Genomic DNA, 26,872 nt, shown 5'->3' on the forward strand with positions numbered 1-26,872 from the left:
ATGCACTTTGGCCATGATCCTCTCGCCCATATCCATCCCTGACCCTCCCCTGACCCAATTTCATATCGACAGTTACGTTACCAAAGTATCTTATCAATGGCTTTCCCTACTGGAAATGCTGTTTCTGGCCATTGTTTCTAGGAAGCACGGGCATTGGAGGCTCTGAAGAGCCTTCTACCCATTTACTCCTGTTGGGTCCCAAGAGCCCTTGAAAACTAAATGCCTTAGTTTCCAATCATTGCTTGGCTTTATGCCATCCCAGGGCCCCACCAGCCAACATCATCTCACCCCACCTTTAAAGAAAATTCTATGTCCTCTTGTGACAAGATGATCTCCAGGACAAGCAAGGGGTGGCAGAAGCACCTGGCATCAGAGAACCTAGACAAACACATGCATTAGCACAGATCCCATCCCAGACGTTTCTGCCCATGAACACTGAGGTTCTTTGGTGACAAACGCACAATTAGACAGACCCATAACTGGCAGAGACAGAGGCAGAGCCATGAGCCTAGGAACCTGACATGAAGGCCAAGGTGTCTAGGAACAGAAGGAAGAAGACTGCCCTGCTCATTTGCTCTCTCCAGGGGCCTCTAAGGGACCTTCAGAGTCTGTTTCCCAAGGCCCAGTCTTCTGTTTCTTTGCTCCAGCATTTCACATCTGGGTTGAAACTACTGTGCCTGTCACTCCACATCTCGGGAGCTGGGAGAGGTGAGAGGCACTGTGTCTTTAATGACTGGTATGCTGAGAAGAATGGGACACCAGGAGCAGGCCCAGGGCTCAGGGACACCCAGAACAACACCATGGCCCTCAGCAGGCTTGCAGACACAAGTGAGCCCTTCATCACAAACAATGGAAAGTTTGTTGCTGAGGACACAGGGTGCTTTTTCATAGCTTTGGACACATTTACACACACGCTGTCGTAATGAACGGAGGTCTCTGTGGCTGTATTACAGCTCTGAATCACCAAGCCGTTACATATGCATGGCGCCTTAAATCTCCACACAGGGCTGTCCTACACATTCACTCATGGGCGGCACTTGAAGTTGTTGGTTTTCTTAACTGTAAATGAGATTTGGATGTATCATATATTTTACATATGTTCTACTCTTTTGCTGTCCCCCAGTAAAGCAAGAGCCTCTTTGGAGATGCTATATATGTGTTTTATATAATAGAATCCATTCTCTCTTCCCTGGTCTCCTGGCTTTTCTCTTCCTTCTTGCCAGCTTATTTGTTTGCTTGTTTGTTTTCAATTCAGTTGTGTTAGGGTTATCGTTCATTGTTTTGTTTGGTTGGCTGAGTTTCCTATTGATTGGTTTTATCCTCTTTGCTAGTTCTTTCCACTATCATTCATAAACACACACACACACACACACACACACACACACACACACACACACACACACACCGCAGGGGGAGGGAAGAAAGAGGGGAGAGATGAAAGATAAAGAATCCAGTGTTCTGTCTTTGCCTGCCGGTGGAAACTATTGTCTTCCTAGAAACCAATCATCATTCTTATGCGTGTGTGTGTGTGTGTGTGCGTGCGTGCGTGCGTGCGTGCGTGTGTGTGTGTGTGTGTGTGTATGTGTTTTATGTAAATGCATATGTGTGTATGTGCATGTGAAGGCCACAGAACAACCTTGAGTATCCTCTTCATGAATGCTGCCCAACTCCTCTGAGACAGGATCTCCCAACTAGAGAGTCTCAGTTATCCTCCTGTCTCCACTCCCAGTGATGGGATTCCAAGTGCACACCACTTGGTCCAACATTTTAAAGTGTATTCTGGAGGTCAAATTGAGGTCTCTGTGCTTGCAAGGGAAATGCTTTTCCAATTGAACCACTTTTGTAAATGGGGCTGGAGAAATGCTCAGAGGTTAAGAGCACTGCTTGCTCTTCCACAGGACCTGGGTCCATCTAGCATCAGCCTTGCAGTTTCAAGTACACGGGGCAGTGATATGAAAGGCATTCACGCTGCTGCCTGGTCCAATTCCAGAATGTGGTTTACAGAACTGAATATCTGCCCCCATTGAATAACAGCTTACATTTTCTCTTGGAATCTTGGAAAACTAACTTATGACAAAGAAAAAGATTTTGATAGGTTTGCAATAATTATTCTGGTCTGTGAAGTGCTCTGATTATAGCTTCATTTTCTCAGCTCAGAAATACCATTTTAGTAAATCAACCATGTTTTACAAAGACTCCTTAGTTTATATTTTTACATTATTCTTTTATAACACAGTCATGTAATCTACAATGGACACAACAGGATGTTCTCTAGAAATATAGTTTGTGATATTCATTATCTCTGCTAGTTAGGCAAATTTAATTGGGGGTAATTTTTATATAATCTGTCCAAACTTTCTTCATTGGTCAAAAAGAGATGGATTTTTGGAAGGGTTTTGTAAATATAAGGGCTGGCATTAAGTATCTCCATGTTGGCCAACACACAATTGCTGTATTGCTATTCTAGCATCTTGTGGAGGAACTTGAAGTGTGGGTCTTCCCACACTACGCTCATGTAGGAATCTTATCCTTGCTGCTCAACCCTGGGCTGGTTTTTACTTTTGCATCTTGTGTTTCCTGTCTCACTAAGTTCTTCTGTGAAGTTTTCTTCTTTCTTTGAGCTTAGTGCCCAGGTGTGTTCCTAGGGTGGAATTATAGAGGGAAGAACTATGGATATTTGCAAGGCTCTTGATAAACAAATATTGCCCAATGGCTCTCCACAAGACCATTAGTCTATTCCAAGATAAATCAAGAGTATGAATGCTTGTGGAGGTGTTCAAAAACTTTAGCTGGTCTTGTTTCTTGTTTGACTTTCCTATGTATATTTTCTCTTAAAACTATAAAATATAGGTACACACACACACACACACACACACACACACACACACACACACACACACACACTGTTATGGACCAGGGGCTAATGATATCATGACGTTATTATTTACCACATTGTCTTGATGGGAACTCACTATGACATGAAGGCTGAGGTGCTTACTCCTGATGATACAGAAGATCCTTTTAATTAGCATGTGGTATTTGATGAGATTGATTTACATATTAAAAGTGGTGCTCTGTTTGCGACTCGTTTTTCTCCAGCCCTCTAATTAGATCAAGGTTGTGCTGCCCGCCCCCCCCCCACTCCCCTCTCCTCTTCTTGCCTCTCTGTAGGTAACAGTTTGTAGCTCCAGTTTAATGTTGTGGGTCTCCAGTATGTTTATTTTTATGTTTTCTTCTTTTAATATAATGTGACATTAGCACTTGATGTGAAATAATGATTCAGTCTCCTTTGTTGAACACAGTTCTTTAATTAAAAAGGTATAACTTCTCAAATTGGAGTCAATGGCATATTGAATTTTATAAAGAAAGGACATGAAATTGGGGGTTAAGGAGGTGAAGGAACATCTGGGAAGAGTTGGGGTGAATATGATCAAAATACATCGTATGAAATTCTCGAAGAATTAATTACAATAATTTTTTTAGATGTGGAACTCCTGACAGCATGCCTTCAGTGAGTGAATATGAGCAATTCCCTGGGGAATGCACTCCAAAAAGCACTCCTGCTCATGGCATGGAAACCATCACCTACATCTCCACGAGGCCTGAAGTGTTTACAAAGCTGTCACTCACTACTGTTTACTTCTGCTTCTCTAGCTGGTCATGAAGGGAGCCACACTTATGTCCAGAAATTTCTTGCTGACCAGGTGACTTTTACCTGTTTGGCAGATTAAGACCAGTCTATACAGCATGAAAGGTGTATAAACCCAATGTGGCATTTTAAGTAGATAATTCAGAAGTTAGAATTAACTGGCTTAATAATCATCATTGTGAATCATGATGTCAACTTTCATGTGATTCTAAGTATGCACTAGGTCATTCTAAAGATATTTGATAGAGTAAAATTGACAATATCTAGACAGCTGTGTCCTTCACAACAAAGCAAAGTACCCAGGGCAGGCTGATCCTTTTCTGTCTGTGGGGAGACCTTAGTCAGTTAATCTTGTTTTCTCTTTTAGGATATATTTAAATTTGCAAGGACATCTCCTGTCCCAAGACAAAAGAGGTCCATTGTGGTGTCTCCCATCTTGATCCCGGAGAACCAGAGACAGCCCTTCCCCAGAGATGTTGGCAAGGTAAGTGGGACAAAGGACAAATGGCACAGGGTGTTTCTATTAAGGGATGAGCATGCACAAGACAAGCTGGCTGTGATGGTTGTGATTAGCTGGAAATGGCCTCCATTATTGCATGGTAAGAGGTCAGAACGATCTTCTCAAGATAGGAATTTCAGCAATCATTTTTACAAAGAAGAAAAAAGACCGGGAAAGTGACAGCCATCTATCACAATCGTGGGACCTACAATAAAAAAATCTAAACAAAAAATAACTTTGAAGTGATATTATAAGATGTCATTGGTTAACAACCAGCTGCTTTGTCTTTGTAGCTGATGTCCAGGTGACAGGTTGACCGCTGGGTGTTGAGGTTTGTTTTTGTTGAGATCCTGTGTTTCAAATGTGTCATTCCAAGCTCACTGCTGGGGCAGCTTCCCAGAATCAAAACCAGATTACAGGAACTCAACCACACTAACTAGATTCGAAACACTGCTTCTTGAGTCTGAACAACCAAGTCCCCAGGAGAAAATAGCCGATGTTAAATGGACCACGGTACTGATGGTGCATTGCATCAAAAAAGAAAGAGAAAAAAAAAAGAAATCAGCAAATTGAGTTTAATGATGTGACTATCTGTTTTTGGTGATTCAGGACTCAGGCCACTTTCTGTCTGTGAGCTAGAAGGGCGTTCTGCTGAGCTGGCGGATGGACTGGCTTTACCCTGATAAGGAGGAGCAAGGACTAAATGGATATGTTGCTTCAGAGTAATTCACCTTAAGGAATAAAGCAGAGGGCCATCCTTGACCCCTTGGCTCAGATGCACTGAGCCCTCCATAAGTGGTTGCTGTGAATATCCTGTTTTTCAGAAATCTGAACCATTTTAAATCACTCTGATTATGTGTACCTGGCTGCAGGTGACTCTCCTCTGTCTTTCTCTGCCCTATTGGACCTAATACAATAGTCTCATCCAAAACAGTGGCCTCAAGTAAATTATATGGAACACACATCAGTACCTCCTGGCCCCACAGAAATGTCTATGCAGAAATTCAGATTAGAAGCTGCTTCTATTTCTTGTTGAAGCTGGAGTTGGAACATGGCTGCTTGCTTAAATGAGAGATCTCAATGCCAGCATCTATTGCCTTAGTAATTTACTCATCAGGTAAAAAATGGAATGCCTGTTTTATGCCACAGTCCCATCAGGACTGGGTAAACACAGCCGCAACTAGCAAAGAATCCAGCTTGACTTCTGGTGTGGGGGGGGCATTTATGCAACTAAATAACAAGAAAATTTCAGGGTCTGACAATGACTGTATGTCAGACACAGAAACAGAAACACAGTGACCTGAGAAACAGAGCAAAGGGTCCAATCTGGAGGGGTCAGAGGGAGAAGGTTGTCATGTGACATCTAAGGGGAAACCAGAAGACTAAGGACATCCACAGAAAGACCAGGTCCATGGTTTCTTGGTAGAGATGTGTGTTCAAAAGCCTGAGGTGGGGAGGATGGAGTGAGGAGCACAACCCAGAGGACTGTAACACAGAGAGCCAGGGAGAGCATGGCCAGAGGACCTCTGCAAGATCTTGGAGGTCGTCTGTCTTGGAGGCCCATAGGGGAGTGGGGATTTGATCACAGTCTGCAATGACTGACCCCGGAAGCTCTCCCGGGGCAGTGTGCATATGTCAAAGAATACCCCGGCTTCATGGTAGGAAATAATCTGTGGAAACAGAATAGAAGATGGTAGTGGGAGCATTGAGACCCACTAAGGGGAAGGTATGGTCTCCACAAGAGGTGAGGGTGTCCTAGACCATAGCAGTTCTGTTTCTACTGGAAATTAAAAGCCATCGATATACTTCTCGTTTTAAACTGTTATTGTGCCAAAGATGTATCTCTTGTAGCAAATACTTTCTATGACTCATAGAAAACAGAGGAACTTGGAATGGGCAGAGCTGAGTTATGACAAGCCCTGTCCCTCTGGATATCCTTGGCCACTGACATACGCCTACACTACCTTCCCACAGAGTCAAGGGCTCTACTTGCCAAGGGACTAATCTCCACATCTTTAATAGATTTTGAGACCAGTGATAGTCTGTTTCCCCTGCAGTAATGAAATAGCAGAGTCAGGTTGTTTTGTAAAGAAGAGAGGTTTGTTTAACTCATGGTTCTAGATGTGAAGGATCCAGAGTTGACATCGGGTAATAGCTTTGCTAGCAGCGTCCTGAAGCATGAGGAGTCATGGGTTAAGAGACAGGCAGCACACATGTATATACTGTGTAGTCTCTCTGCCTATTTTTCGTGTGTATCTGTGGCTTTATATTCTCATGTGTATGGCTGCGCTTTTGTGCATGTGTGGGGTGGTGCATATGCATGGATGGAGTCCAGAGAAGAACCTTGGGTTGTTCCACAAGGCACCATCTATTTTGTGGTTTTGAGACATGGTCTCTCATTGGTCTAGATTCAGCAGGGAGGCTGAGCTGGCTAGCCAGTGAGCCCCTTACAGCAAGCTCTTGTATGCTTTCCAGCGACATCCCAGCACTCATACTTTAGTAAAAATCCTTTATTACATGTCAGATTTCCATTGATGTGCTTGTCTACGCAGCCTGTCTTTCAGCACATGTCATAACCAAGCACTTCATTATGATGCTGTTTTAAAAGAGAGCACCTATTCTAGAATGACTTCTGTGCTGTGATAAAACACTCCAAACAAAAGCAACTTTGGGAGGGAAGTTAGGGCAGACATTTGAAGCAGAAACCACAGAGGGATGCTGCTGACTCTCTCTCTGCCCCCAGCTTGCTCAGCTACTTCTTTTTCACATTGGCCTAACACCACCTGCCTGGGGATGCCACCCCTCTCAGGGATGGCACCACTTTTGTGGCGGGGCCTCCTCCATCAGTTAACAGTGGAGAAAATACCCCCACGGAAGTGGCCTCAAGCCAATCTGATGGAGGCGATCCTTCAGTTGAGGGTCCCTCTTCTCGGGTGTGTCAAGTTGACAACCCAAGTCAGTCATCACAGTCCCCATCGGCAAGAGCATCCCATCTCATGGAAGATGACTCAGATTGGTGTGAGCAGTCCCTGTGCATATTAGATAGGAGGCAAGGAGACCTGAAGCTGGTCTCAGCTGCTAACTCACTGTGTGTCTTTGACTGGTTGCTTCCTCTCGCAGAGTCCCATTCCCCTACTTGGCATGTTAGAAGACCATCCCTGTGGAATTCTTGTCATGAGAAATCAATGCAATAAGTGGAAAGGGCAGACAAACCATGAATAGGTACTAGTATTTTCTATGCATCTCTAATCCTATAAGATCAAGGATCCTGTCGGTTTCCATTACTATTAAATCCCCAGGTCTTCCCATGGCACCTCACAACTGATACTCAATATACGCTCGAGACACAAACTAGGTTGAATTTCAGGGACTTTCCCTCCTGAGTGGCATGAGTACTTACTCACCAAGGCCAACTACCTGGGGCCTCTAAGACTAGGAGCATAAACAAGTTAACTCAGGAAATGAGATGAAAACAGAGGGTGAGAAAAGATCAGGAAAACCTGTGAGGCAAAGTATTTACATCAGGCCAGTGATGGTGCAGAATCCATCAGTGTCCTGAGTTTTCCCAGGGAGCCTCCTTTACAGTGAACACCACATTCGTAGGTGCTCTGGGGTATCTCGCTGGCCAAAGGCTCTCCTCCAAAGCTAGAAAGCTTTGCATCCACACACGAGGCAGAGCACAAGGCAAACAAGGAGTGCTGGAGAACACACAGCCCCTCACCGTTCCTTTGGGGTGGGATATTCCTGAGACTGGGATTCCCACCATTTCCTGTCTCCTCTCTGGGTTTATGATCTAGTGAGTGCTGATACTTCTCCAGAAGTAGCCTGGCTGCCTTCTGAATGAAGTGGCCACAGTAGAAGCCTTGTCTCAGGTTTCACTTTTGGGGGATCCAAAATGAGACAAGGATCTTTCTTAATAGCCACTTGTTTCGTTACTTTCTGTTGCTGGGATAAAACACCACGACCAGAAGCAACTTAGAGAAGAGTCAATTTGGGCTTACAGTTCCCCGGGGGCTAAGAGGAGTCCAACAGAGCAGGGAACAGTGACAGCAGGCAGGGAGTGAGCATGGGAAGGGGTGGGGAGTTGAGAGCTCAGATCTTGAAACATGAGCATGAAGCAGTATGAGTGGAGCAGAAGCGGCTGGAGAAGGTCTCAAAGTCCAACCCTGGTGACACTTTCTCCAGCGGGATTGCACCATCTAAACCTTCCCATTCAAACCACCACACCACTGAATCTCCTCTTCAAATAGTGCCATCCTAGACTGGAGTCTGCTGCGCAATACTAAAGTCAGAGGTGGAGGACAGTGACAGGCAGAGCCAGAGATCTACCTCCTTGGTCCCATACCCAGCAGTCACTGAAGACACATTGTATTCTCCCACCCCTCTGGAAAGAAAAGCCTGACAGGTGTGAGTAGGACTGATGAAGCTAGGGTAGAGGATACAAAGGAAAGAATGGGATGAATAAATTAAAAACAAGCAGGCACAATCAGGAAAATGACTCCCTTCAGGGGATACAAAGCAAAGGCAGACTTTTTTGCAAGAGTTACTTTGCAAGAAGCATCTGGGAGTTTGGGAGACTTGTGATGTTAGTATCCCATCATGAGAGGGAACACAGGCACTTTGTAGAGGACCTAGGTCGAGATTCTCTCCGTGGGCACACATGCCAAGCCAAGAGGAGTCCTCAACTGAAAAATGAAATTGCCTTTGATGCAAAGTAAGAGGCAATGAAGAATGTTTCTGGCTAGCTTCACGCTCATTCATTCATTCATTCATGTACGGCCTAGGCTGGCCCCAGGTGCCTTCTGATTGACAGGAAAGAGGCTTGAGAAAATTACCTAGAAAGAGACTGGTGGATGATTGTGTGGAACTACGGAAAACTATAATATGGCAATGCTGTTTATTGCCCCAATCAGGACAATTTTAAGTGAGAAAGGTTTTGCTTATAATTATGTTAGGATAACCAGTGTAAATGGAGATTTTCTAAGTGACCATGCTAGGGGTCGCTCGTATTATAACCTAGTTAGTAGATTGTGACTCTAGTATTGAAAACTAGTGATGGTGATGGAGAACAAAGCTTAACTCCTCCCTCTGAAAACTAGAATGTGCACCATAGTCTCCAAAAAGCTTTTAGTTCTACTGAAGAATAAAATCACCAGGAGAAAGGTGCTGAGGTGGACGGGCCCTATGTAAAGGTATCCTTGTTTGATCCCATGCCACATAGAACTGTCAGCCCACAGAAAGGTCACATGGGAATCCCCAAGGCTATAGACAAAGTTTGAATGATACATAACTCATCCACCCACCAAATAATTATGAGATGGCGAGTTGCCAGATGACTAGAATGTGGGTCATCCAGAGAACCCTTTCCCATCTTAAGAGTGTATCCTGGATAGCCATGACCCTCTAATCCACTTGTTTGTTTAACCAGCTGGTTGGGAGCATGTGGATAGAATGAACCCACATACTTTGGAAAGACAAGTAGAAACACACCAGGCCACTGGAAAATGGGTTTTCCTCCTTGTTTCTGGCTCTTCCCTGTGAAATCTACCCTAAAAACCCTCTCATTTCTGAAAAAAGAGGAAAACACCTGGTAGTCCTGAACACACTTTCTCCGACCTCCACCTTCCTTACCATTGAATTCTCGAAGAAGGAAGGAGCTGGGGTTGTGTGTGTGTGTACCCCCAAGAAACATGTGGTATTCTCAACATGTTCTGTCTCCCCTCCCCCTCCAAAGTGTGACTCTTTCAGAATTTGCCCCATAAATAATTTCTCAATTCCACCAACTTCTGCTGATAAATATTTTACTGCATCTTTAGAGGCTTTTGAATTCTTAGGCCCAATTGATTGAGAGCAGGAGACTTTAAATCTGCACGGAGGCATGGAGGTCTTTGCAAGATGTATTTTATTCTGTTTTATATTGAGTTTGAAAGACAAGTCATTTATGAAATGCTTATTAGGGATTCCACTTTCATCGCAGACCATTTCCATCAAAGCCAATGGAAGTACATTTTACTGAAAATCCTTTTTTACTCCCCCATAAATTAGTAGAATGGACATCGGGAAGGACATCTGTAACCCAGGAAGGAAGAAATACATCTTTGAGCCGTGTGTTCTTCATACAAGGGATCAACATAGATCATTAGACCAAAGCATGGAAACTACTCAGACAGGACTCTGCTGTGCTTGTGTCGTGAGTGTGACTCATACATGAGTGGAATTTACCACGGTCCCACAGTATCTCACAGAGGTCTGGACATATGGTTATCAGAGCTTTTGCTACGCACACATATTCACTGTCCTCTTTGTGTACCCACTTAATGCACATACATAGGAGCTAGGAGTCCATTGGCACTGGTATAGAATTTGTCTTGCTCAATTTAGCAGTTCCTGTTCCTTTGCCTTCCTGTGAGAATCCACGGGTGCTAAGCTGTATCCTCAAGAGCTGAACTGTAGACAGAGTTTTTTTATCCTGACCACCCGATCCCAAATAAATGAACAGATGCCAGTCAGTGGTGGCTCATGCCTTTAATCCCAACACTTGGGAGGCAGAGCCATATGGATCTCTGTGAGTTTGAGGCCAGCCTGGTCTACAGAGCGAGATTCAGGACAGGCACCAAAATTACACAGGGAAACCTTGTCTCAATTTTTTTTTTAAAAAAAAGGCAAATAAACATATAGAAGCTTATATTAATCATAAAATGCTTAGCCAATAGCTCAGGCTTTTTTTATTAACTAGCTTTTTTTAATTAACCCATTTCTATTAATCTATGTATTGCCACATGGCCTGTGTCTTTACTGGTCCTCTGGCATCTTGCTTCTTGGGCAGCTGGTTGTTCTCCGACTCCCCGCTTCTTCATCCCGGTCCTCAGTTTGATTGTCCCACCTAACTTTATCCTGCCTTCCTATAAGCCAAAGAGTTTTATTATTAACCAATGAGAGTAATACATATACAGAGTGTACAGAAGGATTATCCCACAGCACACTGAACCATAAGCTAAATCTGAATTCCCAGCCCCATGCTCTATTCTCTCCTTAAATAACTCACTCAATCCTATTGTCTGATTCATTGTACATAATGTACAGTCAGTCCTCCACCCTTGGAAGCTCTTGTTTCACACTCTTTATCTCAAACAAAAAGGACTCTCAAGAATTTTACAGCTATCTATCTGTTCCTCTGTCTGTCCATCATCTATCTCCCCATCAATCTATCTATTCATCTATCATTTATCCATCATCTGTCTATCATTTATCATCTATCTATCCATCCATCATTTGTCTATCATCTATCTATCTGTTTGTTGATTTGTCTATCTATCTGTCTGTCTGTCTATCTATCTGCCTGCCTAATTCCCCAGTGTTACACAATGAGTAGTTTTATTCAATGGCTTAAAGTTAACTACCAGCTGGAGAATAGTAAGGAATTAGAAATCAGGAACTATAAGATGCCCAGAGGCTCATTGCTCAAAAATTCTCCTTGAAATGAACATCAGGGATTATTTCTTCATTCAGTTTATACATATGCTTTTATTATTTGCATGTCTTTGAACTCTTCCCTCTGTGCAGACACAGTCCCCTCACCCTTACTTCCTGTTCCTATGTTTAGGGTTCTACAGTCCATTGGAACATCACTGAGTATTCTGTCTGCATTGCCCAAGAGAGTAGCTGCAAACCATAGGTGGCTATCCATCACTAGAGACATGGCTAGTGCAACTGAGGAAATGAAATGTTTGGAGATTTTAGTTTATATGTATATATATATTTGTCTCTGTGGGAGTATGTGCAAATGAGTATTGGTGTCTTCAGAGACTGGAAGAGAAAATCAAATACCCTAGAGCTGAAGTTACAGGAAGCTGTGAGGCATCCAGTGTAAGTGCCAAAACCTGAACTCAGGTCCTACATAAGGGCAGCAAGTGTTCTAACCTCTTAAGCACCAGACCACATATGTTTTATAACAAAATAAAATATCAAAATTGAAAATGCTATTAATGTAAAGTGCACACTGATTTTTAAAACACACATGCACACACACCAATGTACATACATGCATGCACAAAGAATAGAAAATAACATTAATAATCTTTATATTTAATCATACTGGAACAAAATGTTTTTGACTGCTGGGTTTCATTAATATATGTATCATGTATTTCCTGGCACTTGTTTAAAATATGGCTTCCAGATTAAACTTCTGTTCTTTCTGTGGTCCCCCTTATGGAGTGGAGCTGATCTGCAGCCCATTTCCAACATGTAACTCTTGTGAAATTTTCACGGGATCTCCTTTATACTTTGAGTATTCTCTATGATGGACATTTAGCACATTTTGAGCAGCTGTATAATTCCTTCTGCTCTTCCCTTGTAGTCCTACGAAGTGCTACATATCGGCTATGGTCCAGGCAGACTACCTAGCCCACAGTAGGCCCCTTGATATCCTTTGCCTTAAATTTTCCAAAGCTATGGCTGAGTAGGTGAGCACTCAGTAGTTGCTGATTAATTAAAGTGATTAGAGCCTAGTTTGTTGTTAGAATGAAATTAACAGACCATTATATGACCAGTCTGGATATTTTCAACAAATTTTAATTTTCTACAGTGGCGATGAGGCCACTAGCTAAATTGATTGGCCGTCAGCCATTATGTTGGGTGATATCAGTACCCTTAGCAGACTGCAATAGATTTTAATTTTTGATGGGTTCTCTGTGGTTGGGGTGTGTGTGTGTGTGCGTGTGTGGGGGGGTGGGGGTGGGGGGTGTGAGAGAGAGAGACAGACAGACACACAGACACACAGAGAGACAGACAGAGACAGAGAGACAGAGGGAGAGAGAGACAGAGAGAGAATTCTGAGTTTATTCATACTTGGGATATTTTTATTTCATGCTTAAAACTTTCACAACTCTACAGAGTCAATTCTAACTTATTTTTGAAGTCTAATAAGCACTATGCCCACCATCAGCATGTGTTGCCCCCTTCTGCAAAGCTTAATTAATGATAAAATATAATTGAGTTATTTTGGTTCTCTGCCAAATACATATATATGCAGAAATGCCCTACATGATATACATCCAGCCAATAAAGGTGCCCGAGCCTGAGGAAGTAGAGGGATTTTAAGCCCAAGTTTCTCAGCCTTCCAGTTCTCAATTTAATCCACTCTCTGGACTTTGCTCTTACCACATTTGGCCTCGAATTACATTTATGTTTAGTTATTTGTAAACATTAAAGCTTGAGCTATCACCTGATACTTAGAGATACCAAGCCATTTTCTTATTTGACTACAATCTGCAATAGCTAACAAGAGTCAGACATGAAGCAAACACAGCTTTCTCTTGGGTTCCCACAGTAATACTGTAAACAACACTGTACCCATTACTCAGATGAGGAAGTTTAATAGAAATAGACTAACCTACTCAAGATAACTCAGTTAAAGGGGAGTATTGCAGAGACCTGAACACAGGACTCTTCTCTGTCCAACAGCAGTCTACCCATAGTCACATATGGGTGTATTGAGCTTCCCAGGGATCTTTGTGTGCATAGGGCACTGATGTGATTTCTTTCTTGACTCACAATACTTGACTAAGAAAGCAGCATTATGTTCTTGCCATAGAGTTGCAGAAACAGACCTGTAAGACTGGATCTATTCGTGGGATTAACTGAGCTCTTGTACAAGCCAAGATTTTTGTGTCAACACCTGCAATGTACTGGCACTCTGGAAGGATTTCAGAATAGCATGGGATAGCAGGAGCGAGCTTCCCTGCATAATGTGGAAGCATACAAGCAAGAGGCGAAGCAAAGGCGAGAAGCAGAGCTCAGTACACATTAACAACCCACAGGGTGGTGTTCGGGGGGGAGGGGGGGCGGGGGAGTCTGCCCACCCATTCTCCCTTCATGTGCCAACTCACACGCCACTCTGTCTCCTGAATCAAGGGACCAGATTTGTAGGAGTTATCTAAGATTCCATCACTCAAAGCCTCAAGTCTTGGGTAGTACCATCCTGAAAAACTAAAAACTGCTGCCCGGGGAAGAAAGGCTTGACCAGGAATGTTTTCTTCTTTCTTGGTATAAATAATCTCAGGATGACCATTTTAAAGTCATTAACTTAAACTATGCCAGAATGTCTTACTATTGACAGTCATGGAGGAGTAGAAATTTGCTCCAGTGTGGTACATGAGAATGACATCAGAAGGAGCTGAAGGTCACAGTGGCCCTAGGGGAGCTAAACTTGAGTAGAGTCTCCAGGTCAGAGAAGTGCCTGACCCTATCCAGTTCCCAGCTGAGGGGAAACAAAACAAAACAAAACAAAGACCACTGTGTGTGTGTGTGTGTGTGTGTGTGTGTGTGTGTGTGTGTGTGTGTGTGTGTGTGTGTATCTATCTGTCGTCTATGTGTGTATGTGTATCTATGTGTGTCTGTGTGTGTATGTGTTTCTGTGTGTGTCTGTATATATTTGTGTGTGTGTGCTCATGCATGCACATGTGTGTGCAATCTTTTAAAAAATTATTTGCACATGTGTGTAGCTAAAAATGGTTATAGCTACCCTTCATTTCACCACTCCAGCCTTCCCTTGATACCCCAACCCATCTCTCTCCCAGATTCATGCCCTCTTCTTTGGTGTTTTAATAACAGACTAAGTCTAATTAATGCCACCCCTGTGTGCCTGGGTATGGGGCCATACTCCGGAGCACGGGCAACCCACCAGTTGCCATTTCCTCAAAGAAGAATGATCCTCCCTCTCCCAGAAGCCATCTACTGTCAACAGCTCCTCAGTTAGAAGGTGGAGCCTCCTGAGAGTCTCCCCCATCTCTGCCAGCAGTTTGGTTGGCTTGGTCTCATGCAGGTCCTGTGCAGATAACCACAGCTGCTCAGGGCTCCTAAGTCAATGGCCACGTCATGCCCAGAAGACAGCATTTAACAGCATGCCTGCCCATTCTCCATCTCTTACTTTCTTTCCACTTCCTTCTCAATGTCTTCTGAGCCTTGGTGATGGGCTAGAAGGGACGCTGATAAAGTTGTCTCATTTAGGACTGGGCACTCACAGTCACTTGTTCTCGGCACTGTGACTAATTCTATGTCTTTGTTGTTGATTGCTGTCCACCGCAAAAAGGAGCTTCTCTGGTCAAAGTTGAGAGCAGCCCATGGATATGGGTACAAACATCAATACTGAAAAGTGAGTTTATCAATATGAGCATTCAGGAAAACAACAGCAGTAGACTCTACCCCAAAGACTATGGCATCCCAGCATGGCCACGCAGCCGGTACGGAATACAAGCGGATCTCACCCTCATGCTTCTTCAGCTCCACTGCACTTGGGCTCTGAGTCAGTCTCCCGAGGCTCATACGTAATGTGGCAGTTGTCTTGAGTCTCCCTGGACTATGAGGAAAGGAGAGGCCAATTCTCAGTGTGGTGAGAAGAAATGATGCAAGCTCACCAACGTGCATTTGATGTACATATTGGCACACTAAGCCAAGGCCAGAGGTCATGTCTCAGTTTAACAAATAGATGATCCACTGAGAAGCTCTCTGCCCGACGACGACGACGACGACGACGACGACGACGACGACGAAAGCAAAGCTGTTGCCTTGTTCTATTGGTGTCTCTGCAGACAGCCCTGTTCTTTCAGAGGGAACCACGAAGGACAAAACAAATTCAGAAAAGTCCAGCTGTCCGTGTTTGCTCTATAGTGAGGGTAGACAGCTGACTCAGGGTCTAGGGACTGTGAAGAGGTGGGGTTTGGGGCATAGTGGAGATCAGCAGCCCCTCTCTAATCCCACCTTTGAGGAGGGCAGTGACAGCTGGATGGAGACAGAAATGGGGAAGTGGAAGTTCCTGGGAAGGTGGGAAGGGCTGTGGGAAGAGCCCCTTTATTTCCTGGCTCTGGCTTTCAATGATCAGTTAGAGGGGAGAGATATGAGGAAGGGTCACAGGGGACAATGCCTCTGGACGTGTGGACTTAGTCCTCTTCTATAAGCGGTAATGAAAGAAACTCAAAGTCCCTCCATTGTAAGACTCCATGTTCCTATCCATGGACTCCTCGTTGAAGATGATGATGTTTCTTGTTCAGGTAGCTTAGATGAAGAAAGTCTCAGGTTATGCCTCATGATATTCCAAACATTCTTCTTAGGCTGAAAACACAGATATCCCCATCATCCAGCCAGAAATATGCATGAAGCAACTGTTTTGTACATGGCAGTGCAACAGCTACCTATCACAATTCTCCCTCAAAAGCTCCCATTCCAGAGGACAGACAGACTTGTCCACAGGCGGACAAGGACCTGAGAGGGGGCAAGGGAGCATGAGGAGTCAGTCTGGCAGAGGAGATAACTTAAGAGACGGTTCCTGAATGACAAGTTGTAGCGGGCAAGGGGAGGGTAGGATGGGTGAGAAGTCCTCTACATGGTATGAAGGATGTGGTCCACTGTGGCAACAGATAGGATTTTAGGACTAGAGGGCTGAGGCTAACTTGATAAGGCTGTGATGTAAGGAAGAAGTTGGCAGTAAAAGCATTACAGAAATAATCAAGGGCTAGAAGCCAGAGTTATAAAAGTGATGTCAGGGTTTGGACTTCATTCTAGTGGTGATTGAGGGTAAATTATGAGCCCATATGATCAGACTGGCATGTTATATGATCAGATTGGCACATTAGGAAGATTACTCTGATTGGTTGCCAGGGATAACACCTAAAGGATGAAAATGGGAAGCCAAGGAGATGAAGATGGAGGATGGGACAGGGAGGCAGGCTACGAAGGGCTCCTTGAAAGGGCGAAGTGGGGACTGGAGAGAAGATGACAGATGGCATGAATGGGTGAGTGGATGGTAGGGAGGAAGCACAAGAAGATTCTTGGCTGGGAGCATCACAGCTCTGTAGGATTCTGAAGAGTTGCCTTCAGAGGCGTTCTGCTGGATCCAGTGTTTGGCTATGGGTAGGTGGACAATGAGGCCATAGCATCTCCTTTACTTCCCTCCCCAAGGATCTCTCCGTGCAGCCTTCAGTGGCTCCCTTCTTCCCCAGAGGAGGCAGGTCCACCAGTGTGGCGTGTGGTATTGAGAAGCAGAAGCTTGGGTTGGCCGGAGTTCATGTGCATTCAATGGATGTATGGGGTACCAGAAGCAAGCATAGGCAAACACTGGGATGCTCCCACATCCCTTCCCTGTGTCTCTCCAGGTTCAAACACAAGCTCTGGCACAGTCTATGCCTTGGGTTTTTCTTTAGTCCTTCCTTATAGTAAATTTGAAATATTGTTTTCTGCCAAGTCAGAAATACAGAACAGCTGTGTTCAGTATTGGCCTGCTAGCCTCAAATTCTAAGTACATTTCTTCTTAGTAATTTCTCTTTTGAATGCCGGTGTTTGGCTAGGCATTAGTCTACACAATTCACATGTTCTGTGTTGCTCAAATTTTAGTTCATTTATTTGACAACTTGAAATTCCTTGTAAGTGCTGCTTTTATTTTGCTGTTTGCATGTGGAAAGCACTCCCAACACGACATGGAACAAGTTTGACTTCACGTTTTTAAGTTAGTAATGCACATTCATCACAGAAACCTGATTGAAATACATATATTTTAAAATAATATCTACACTCACGGTAGCCAGTGCTGGTATTCTCGGCTTCATGCCTAAGCTTTCAGAGCATGTATAAATCTGTGATGCTTCAGGGGAGGGGTTTGTCCCATCTTTGAGGCTTACATTTCACAGGTCTGATCTGGGGCCCCAGTGGGGCGTTCCAACAATTCTGGTGCTGTTAGCATATATAGTTCACAGCCCATACATTGGGAAACTCTAGCCTAAGTTAACACAGATGCACAACGAACCTCTGGTACTCACTGGTTTTGCTCTCAGAGTCTCAGAACCACCCTTCCTATCTTTTGGTGATTTGCTCCAAAGCCATTCTAAATGGGCAAGGTGTGGACAATGCATTGTACAGCCCTTGGAGTTCTGGAACATCTTAACGGGGATTCTGTTGGAGGGTGCATGGGTATATCTACCCCATGGTAATCTAGTAAATCCCACATGGAGAAGGGCAGCACTTGGTACACCAGAATGGCAAAGGAGCTTGTAATGGACAATGAATGATTGGAAACCACTTGCAGTCCCTGCCACTGAGGGACATTTAGTGGTTTCTCTTTGCCCCCTGCAAATTGTATCGTCACTATGGCCACTTACAAATCTTGGCATGAGGACGTGGAAGATGGCTCAGTAGCTGAGCACTGGCTGCTCTTCCAGAGTTTGGTTCCTGTCACCCCCATGGTAGCTCACAACTGTCTGTGGCTCCAGTTCCAGGGGATCTGACAGTCTCTTTTGAACTCTGAGGGGATTGGGCATGTACATGGTGCACAGGGATTCATGTAGAGCAAATAATCATATGCATAAAATAAATAATCTAAAGCAAATTAAATCTTAGCATATACACATAGGCATGTATGTATGTATATTTGATGAACAAAAAGTATCAGAATATGTATGTCTTGATAATTTATGTATATATGTGTGTATGTATGTCATTATTTATCTCATAAATCTTGAGCTTACACACAGTCAAGAGCTGTGTCACCAACAAATCTCAGCAAACCTGAAAAGCCCAACTCTACTGTGTTCCTGGTCTGATGAGGTCTTTGCTCATGTCCACACAGCTCTGCTTCCATCTGGACCGCCAGCTCTCCATCCCCAGGTCTAGAACCCCTTTGTTTTCACCATGCCGTACAACTCCAGGGCAGTGTAGCCTCAGCCCTGATGATAGGGAAAAGATGTGGCTCTCTGAATAGAATCTTCTTATCCATTCCTGAGAATATAAAGGAACACACTGGAAGTCTTTCAGTTCTGCCCAGGGTTCCTCCATCCTTCTCACATGTATTCGCCTCATTTGCTATGTCTCCTTACCGGGACTAAGGATCGTCCTCTATGGGAAGGGCACTGGGGTGTTCTATGTGTGCCCTGTTGCTAGTTCCCCAGACACCATGCCGAGGTCTTCCCTGGCTTTAGTACACAAGGTAGCTGAGTGATGGATAAGGTTTAATAATGCATCCAAATGGCAAAGTTCATATTTTAAAAATTAGTTATTAAAGTACAACAGGTAGATACAGATGTGCGAAAACAGGAGAATACAGTGTAGTGGGGTCTAGAGATAGAATACAATGTAATGGTTACCTAGGTCATGAAATAGAACATGGCCAGACCCCAAAATGCCTCCTTGTGTCCCCTCCTGGGCATGAGTGCCACATCTTCCAGGTGTAACCAATCCTGACACATGATACTACCAGTTAACCTCCTTGTTTAGTGTAAGACACAAAGGGAATCTTAGAACAGGTGGCTCTTGTCTGGCCTTTGCAGCTCAGCAGTGTGATTGTGAGATCAGCCCATACTGTGAGACACACCTGTAGAATCAGATATCCAGGGCTGTATTTTCCAAATCTTCCAAATGCCCTTTCTTCTGAGGAGGGCTTGGCTCATTTCCAGTTTTCAGTGATTACAAGCTGTGCTGCTGTAAAAATTCTCCAGCATGCCTTGGAGTGAGCGTATCTGCACATTTCTGCTGGAGATAGGCCTTCCTGGGAAACTGTTAGGTCAGCTTTAGTATATTCTGCCACAAAAAACAATTCCAGAGTGGGTGTGGAGACGGTGAAACTTAAATTCTTTGTTCTGACTCTGCAAGACTTTGTAGGATTTGGACCAGTAGAATATTTATTTCCTAAATAAAATTATATCTAGGGACAGTAGCTGTCCACAGAAGCCAGGTCAAAACCTGTCGCGTGTCTTCAGAGCCTGATCAAACCTGGCACCTGCACCACCAGGATGTAGAGAGCTGCCTTCCCTGTGCCAATTTACAGCCAGCCTGTGGGGACCACTTCTACCTAGGAAGCAGGCTCTTCCATAGCCTCCCTCCTTTTACTCTTATCCCGAGGATAAACTCTTAAGTCAGTCACCATTTACCGGCCTGAGTTGAGGTCATATCCTTGTCCTCACCAGACTTTCATTTATTTAATGTTATTTTATAAACCAAGCAATAAAACATTTAGGACCCTTGATATCAAGTCAAAGAAATTTCCCACAAAGACTGTTTTGATTTTTCTTAATCATGATGTTTTTAATATATGTCACACCTTAGGAATACTTGTTTCTCACCTCTCTTCTGTGGTGAGAGATTACATCATACCCTCATTCCTTGGGTGGGCTCACAATAATTACAGCTAATGATCAAAGACTCATCCATGGTTAAACCCTGTGGAGACATCTTGGCTGTTTATATTCAAGCTTCCCATGCCTCCCCGCAGATTGACAGAGGTAGCATCTAATCACAGCCTTCCCTTCTATATTGGGCCACTGCCCCCTCAACTTCCATTATCTCATAGAAATGTTACTAAGTGCATAAACTCTTAAGACACAAGCATGATAAACAAACAAAACAAAACAAACAAACAAAAAAACCTCACCAGAATACATCAAAAATTTTGATTCTTTCTCTTTTTTTTTCACCTCCCAGAAATGAAATGACCTAAGATTCATGATGTCAAGAATACCCAGCAATGAATTCTCTCCAGATAAAGGAGGATATGTAGTTTACAGTATTGGTCTGCTTAGCTAGCTGTTGAACACACAATTCTTACATCATCCTCGGTAGAAATCTCCAACAAGTCACTGAATCTCTGGGGCATTCGCTATTCCTCTTCCTAAGTCAGCAGAGTTGGCCTGAAATTTTGGATGTCTATCTGCCATATTCACATTTTCCAGCACTTCTGTCTTCTCTCCTGTTCTAAAAGATAGACACTGGTGCTGGCCTGGTCTCAAATCTGTTTTGACAGGACAGGCAATGATTTTCCAGCCTCACTCACATCCCATTCTGCTGACACTTGCCCTGTTGGATATTTGAGGAGCTGGAAATGGCTGCCTTGGGCACAGGTCCTTCCCTGGCTTTCAGGATCAACATAGCCCAAACAATTGATCTCAGAGGGCTCATTGTGTCCTGGACCACTTTACCAAGACCCATTCTGTCCCCTAGTGTTTGTATTTCCTTGGCAGTGTTCTGAGTGGGAGGACCAATCTCAGGCCCCAAGTACCCTCCTAAAGTTAGAGCGGTCCTGTGGGACAGAAAGTGCTCACTCTGTGGCTGTGTATCTCACCTGTGCAACTAACTACTTTGTTGGGGGAAAGCAGCTTCTAAATAAGCCAAAGAAGCTGCTTGTGGGGGCCATTTCCACATTGCTCAGGTGGTTCCTCTCCCTGGACTTTCATCTATCCATATGATTGAGTATCCTTCAGGTCTCAGCTAGAAGATCTCCCCTTTGGGGAAGGATTCCTTGTCTCCCCACACTAGGCCAGGGCCTTCTTCATGAGTACTCATGCTTCTGTCCCTCTTCAGAGGGACAATCCTGCTGGAAGTCAAGAAAAGGCTGTTTGGTTGAGTGTCTGATGGCTTCTCCCCTGCTATGTAGCAAACTCAAAACCAGCAGACAGATATGCACACATCGTCCTTAGCATCAATATATCTGGCAGATAAGGCTCTCGATATATATTCCTTGGGCACATGGATGGATGGATGGATGGATGGATGGATGGATGGATGGATGGATGAGTGGGTGAGTGGATAGGTAGATATATGGATAGGTGGGTAGGTGATGGATGGGTGGATGGATGGGAGGGTAGGTGATGGATGGGTGAGTGGGAGGGTGATGGGTGGATGGTGGATGGATATATACATGGATGGGTAGGTGGGTGGATGGATGGATGGGTGGATGGATGGATGGATGGATGGATGGATGGATGGATGGATGGATTGTCCAAAGGTCTAATTCCAGTAGTATCTACATAATGTGATAAAAGTTTAAGACAGGTGTCTTGTACACACCTACCTTTACATTACACCTACATATAACATTCCGTTATGTGTAGAAGAGATCTATTTATCTGTGGATTAATAAAAGTAATTTTCTTTATGACATCACTTGCTGTTAAATAAATGAAGTAACAGATTTTATGGAATAAAGGACATATTTAAGAAATTGTCAGAAAATTAACTGTAATGCATGAGCATGCATATCTGTCATCTTATATAATTTAGCCTTGCATAACCTGTTATGTAAAGCATGACTTGTGTTGTGGAGTAAACTTTCTGTATTTAGCTCTGTGGAAAGAATAGTTCCTTGTGGGTCAATATCCCAGGTAACTGAAGCAAAAATATTTTAAGGAAAACAAGCTGCTTGGATGTCAGTATTTTTATGTGCGTTTTGATATTCTAGTTTCATATCCCAGGCCCTCGTCTTAAAGCAAACAGAGCTATCATTTACTAATGGAAATGTGGCACTTGCTTCAAAGTTCCAGCTATCAAGATGGAATTACCTAGAACATCCAGGCATGCAGAGTGTGTCCAGAGTCCATGAACTCCCTTCCTTAGGGAGTTCATATCTTTGTGGGTTTGTTTTTTGTTTGTTTGGATACTTTCTCATCACCTCCATATTCATAGTTGTCAGCTGTCAGTCACCCTTGCTGTCTGTCCCTCTGCCTGCCTCTACTATGACCAACCAGTCCTTACAATGTCCTATTTTAAGTTGCTGCCACCTGGGGATGTCTCATCCTTGCACATCTTCATATGACCAGCTGAAACTAATGTATCTATGACTTCTATCACACTGGCGTCAAAGAGCTTCACTCTTAGGCTCTTCCAATCCTCTGGGTCCCACTCCTCATTATACACAGCAAGGCTAAGCCTACCCACCTTCCAGGGTGAAGGAAGAACAAGACAATGTCACCTGACTGATTTTGCCTGTCATCTGCCTAGTGCTCAACCAAGGTGCTCTTCTCTGCCTCCTCCTCTTCCTAGCTGGACCAGATGGGCTACAAAAGGGACAAGTGACTCTGAATGTTTTTCCCATGTGGAGGTGGCATGTGTTTGTCTGTCTGGGTTTTCAAGACCTCCTTTGTCCAAAGATCCAAAGTTTCCATGGGTGCAAACTCACCTGAGATGCTGCTGTGTTCAGACAGGTTGTTCACTGAACAGAGCTTGGTCCAGACGGGGTACTAATATAGTGCTTTTTATTTTTTTTAAATCCAGTGACCCTGTCTCTCCATCTGTCACTCTCCATACTCCAGGCGAGGATAGGGGAATGGGTATTTACCTGTGGAACAAAACAAAATCACAATGGTGTAGGTAGGCTAAAACTGTTCTCTTAAGACCTAGAATGTAAGAAACATTACAAACCTTCTGGAAGAATAAATAAATAACTATCTCCCAGAGATACTGAATTGTTTATGCCCAGGTCCTGTAAAAAGTGATACATTGAGACCCGCTATTTGTCTATTTTTTTTAATCCTGCTCTGAGCTAAATTTCCCTAGGAAAAAAAAATGTTTTTATGATTCCAGTTGCCAGCATGAGTTCATTTCCTGGGCTGGAGAGTATGGCTTCTGTGAACAGAGGGCTTCATCCACCGGGGTACCAGTTCCTGGTTTCATAAAATGTTAGTAGAAATGTCTTTCTCTCATCACAGTTGGTAGCTCCCACGACTACTATCCCTGCATCACCCAAGTAAATCCATGCAGGCCTGGGTCCCCAGAGCCACTGTGGGGTGTGATTCCACACAAGCTGGGACCTGAGCTGCAAATGTGGACAGAAGCAACAGACACGCGGTGGCAGTCTTGCTTCCTGCCCTCCCTGATCTAAGCATGGGACCACTATTCAGGCATAGGGCCCCATCCATATGCTGCTTCTCCATTTATTTGTCCACATGAAGGGAGATGAAGCTCAAAGCAGCGGAGCAGCCAGCCCTGCTTTAATTACAGTGATGAGCTATTTGTCAGGGCTCCATGAGCTGCAATGCCGTCCTGTTCTCCAGCAGACCCAGAGCACGGGCGACACCAATTCCCCTGTCAGCCGCCTATCACGGGGACTCGTACAGTCACAACATCGGGTTTGATATTTATTGTTTGAAGGCTAACAGTTATGACTCCACTGGGATAATGAAGAAGAAAAAAAAACCTTATCAGAGAGGGTGTGAGAATTAGGCCAGGGCTTTTGTGCAAAGTTGCCATGCTCAAGTATTCCTGGCCTGTCTCGGTATTGTTATCATCATTACGGGAAACAATGCAGTCATTATTTTTGTACTGATTTAATTGTTCACCGGGCACCAAGGACCATGTCAATACAGTGCAGAAATACAAACAAATACATGGCCCTGCTTTCCCTCTGACTTGTTAATTTGTGTGTGTGTGTGTGTGTGTGTGTGTGTGTGTGTGTGTGTGTGTGTGTGTGTGTGTTGTGTGTGTGTGTGTGTGTGTGTGTGTGTGTGTGTGTGTGTGTTGCTTTGTTTCTTGCAGAGAAGTATCACAGACAGAAAATATTGTTCTGGACATCTGAGTCTTACACTGGGTCCTCTCCCCACACTCTTCTCAATCCACCTGTCACTCACTCTGAACTGAACCTGAGTCCTCACCATGACTCCAATGGGATGCACCTGGAGATGGGGCTGACAGGCAGACCCCACTTCCCACTTCAACTCCACCCAGAATCCCAACATCCCCTACCCAAATTCTCCTCCTCCTCCTTGTCTTCTTCTTCTTTTTTTTTTTTTTTTTTTTTTGGTCTTCATCTTTCTAAATAACCCACTGAGTCCAATTGGCGCTATCCTTGTGTGCATGGATGTGGGGACAACCAGTGGAGCTTGGGAAACCTCCCACAATCCATGTGGCTGAAGAAAACCGATACTCCCTATTGGCAGGCATCACTTATCAATAACTCTTCAGCTTTAGCTGGAGCCTTGTGTGCCCTCCCCAGGCTGTGCTGGACTAGCATTCACTGGACCAGTTTGGGGCCATCAGCCATGGCTGCATGAAGCCCAGGTCTACCCTAGAAGTCAGCCTTTCCTAGCACTCCTCCCCAGCTTTGCCTCTTAAATCTTTCCATCCCCAGTCTGGAGTGTTCCCTGAGTCCGGGTGGGGGTGTGATACTGCCATCCCACCTAGGACTCAACAGTCCGTAGACATGTGTTCTCTGCACTTGGAGCAGGTGTGAGTCTCTGAAGGATGAGTAGTTAGAAGGTAGCTTGATGCTAGCAGTTAGCATGTTGGGCAGGTGTGAAGGGTCACTCTTGAAAGCTCAAGGATAGATTTGCCCTTATACTCCTAATATTTATCCTCAAAGACACTATTTGGATCATTCAAAAATATTTACTCATTTTTAAATGTCCTTTTAAGCCTCTTTTCACACTACAAAGTTCTAACCCCCCCTTCTTTTACAATAATAGCCTGAAGAAAATCTTATTACTCTCATCATCTGAAATTAAGGTAATTGAAAACCTCTACTGAAGAGTGGACCCCAAATGTATCAGAAAATTAATTCAATTATAAATAACAAGAATCGACCATTCTTGAATGCACACGGAACTCAGAATCATAGTTAAGCGTTTAAGGAATATGTCCTTATCTTGTTACTATGGCTACAGGTTATTCCAAGATACAGTGGTCCTGTGGTTAACAATGAGATTACATTATTTCCTCTCTGTATTGAAATATTCAGCAACTAATTTCCTGGAGCTTCATAATAAATCACATTAATGACCTTAGAGGTGGAAATCAAGGCGGTGAGACTGTCTCCGTGCCTTAGGGTTACTCCACTCAACAAAGCAGAAGATACGCATTTGTATTCATCCAACCTGGTAGGACAAGGGAGCACTTGATGAGAAAAGCATGGCAATGGCAGCTCACAGGGAGGGGTTAAGTTCACCCCCCAAGTGTCTAATAGCACATGTTCTTTGGGTCTAGGATAGGGTCACAATTGTGAGAAAACTAGATTTGTGTGAGTGAGGATCCAGAGTGAACATGGTGGAACTCAATTCATTTCCAAGAGTCATTAACAGTTCCCTACTGTGTGCCAGGCATAGCTAGACTCTTTTCTTTGTCTACTGAAATGACCATAGTTTTCTGTGGATCACATTCAGAGCAGAAGGAATAATTAAGACAACACGTGCCACTGGTTTCCAAAAGCCTACTCGTGGGTTCCACGAGTCTCCCAAAGCTTCAGGTGAAGTCCCAGAGACACCAAACAATGAGAAGAGTGATGTGCTATTCATGGATCATGTCAGCTTCCACCATCTGGCATGCATCCCTTCCAAGTCTGTAGTTGACAATATAGGGTTAGTACTGTTAAAATTAGCCATGATGGGACTATTTATGTGATAGAAACAGAATATACAAGAAATCAGATGCCCTGTTACCTCAAAGCTGGCACTCCATTGGTTCTCAATGGTGATTTGAGTTTGTGTCTTTGTGTTTCATAGACTCCTCCTTCATTTTATGTGTCTGTGTTCCTCTATGAACCCCACATACATAAGAAATTGTTTTTTTTTTCCTTTGATGATAAATAGGCAATTTAGACAACAATAATTTGTGGGCTTCTGTCCCCCCCCCCCCCCCCCCCCCCCCCCCCCCCCCGCCTAGAACTTGTCCATAGTCTCTAACTAGTCTACTTAGGTGAATCTTTTTTTTAATAGTTTATTTTTTATTTTATGTGCATTGATTTTTTGCCTGCATGTATATCTGTGTAAGGGTGTCAGGTCTTGGAATTACAGACAGTTGTTAGCTGCCATGTGGGTGCCAGGGATTGAACCAAGGTCCTCTAAAAGAGGAGACAGTGCTCTTAACCACTGAGCCATCTCTCCAACCCGCTACATGACTCTTGATCCACTTCAACACAATTCTCATACAGCAACTGGGGCAGTCTTCTGAAGCTGTGAATTACTTTATAAAGAAATGGA

The 26,872-nt window shown here is 43.9% G+C and overlaps 1 protein-coding gene across 2 annotated transcripts in view; it reads left to right on the forward strand.

The window, feature by feature from the left end:
• The window catches only part of Cdh13 (cadherin 13), a 1,016,171-nt gene that overhangs the window by 456,793 nt on the left and 532,506 nt on the right, over positions 1-26,872 (forward strand). For both annotated transcript variants that reach the window (XM_006986350.4, XM_076572196.1), the window contains exon 4: positions 4,017-4,133. In XM_006986350.4, coding sequence (XP_006986412.1) covers positions 4,017-4,133 — 117 coding nt within the window. The remainder of the gene's footprint in view (positions 1-4,016; positions 4,134-26,872) is intronic.

The sequence above is a fragment of the Peromyscus maniculatus genome, chromosome 5 (assembly GCF_049852395.1).
Source record: "Peromyscus maniculatus bairdii isolate BWxNUB_F1_BW_parent chromosome 5, HU_Pman_BW_mat_3.1, whole genome shotgun sequence".
Lineage (NCBI taxonomy): Eukaryota > Metazoa > Chordata > Mammalia > Rodentia > Cricetidae > Peromyscus > Peromyscus maniculatus.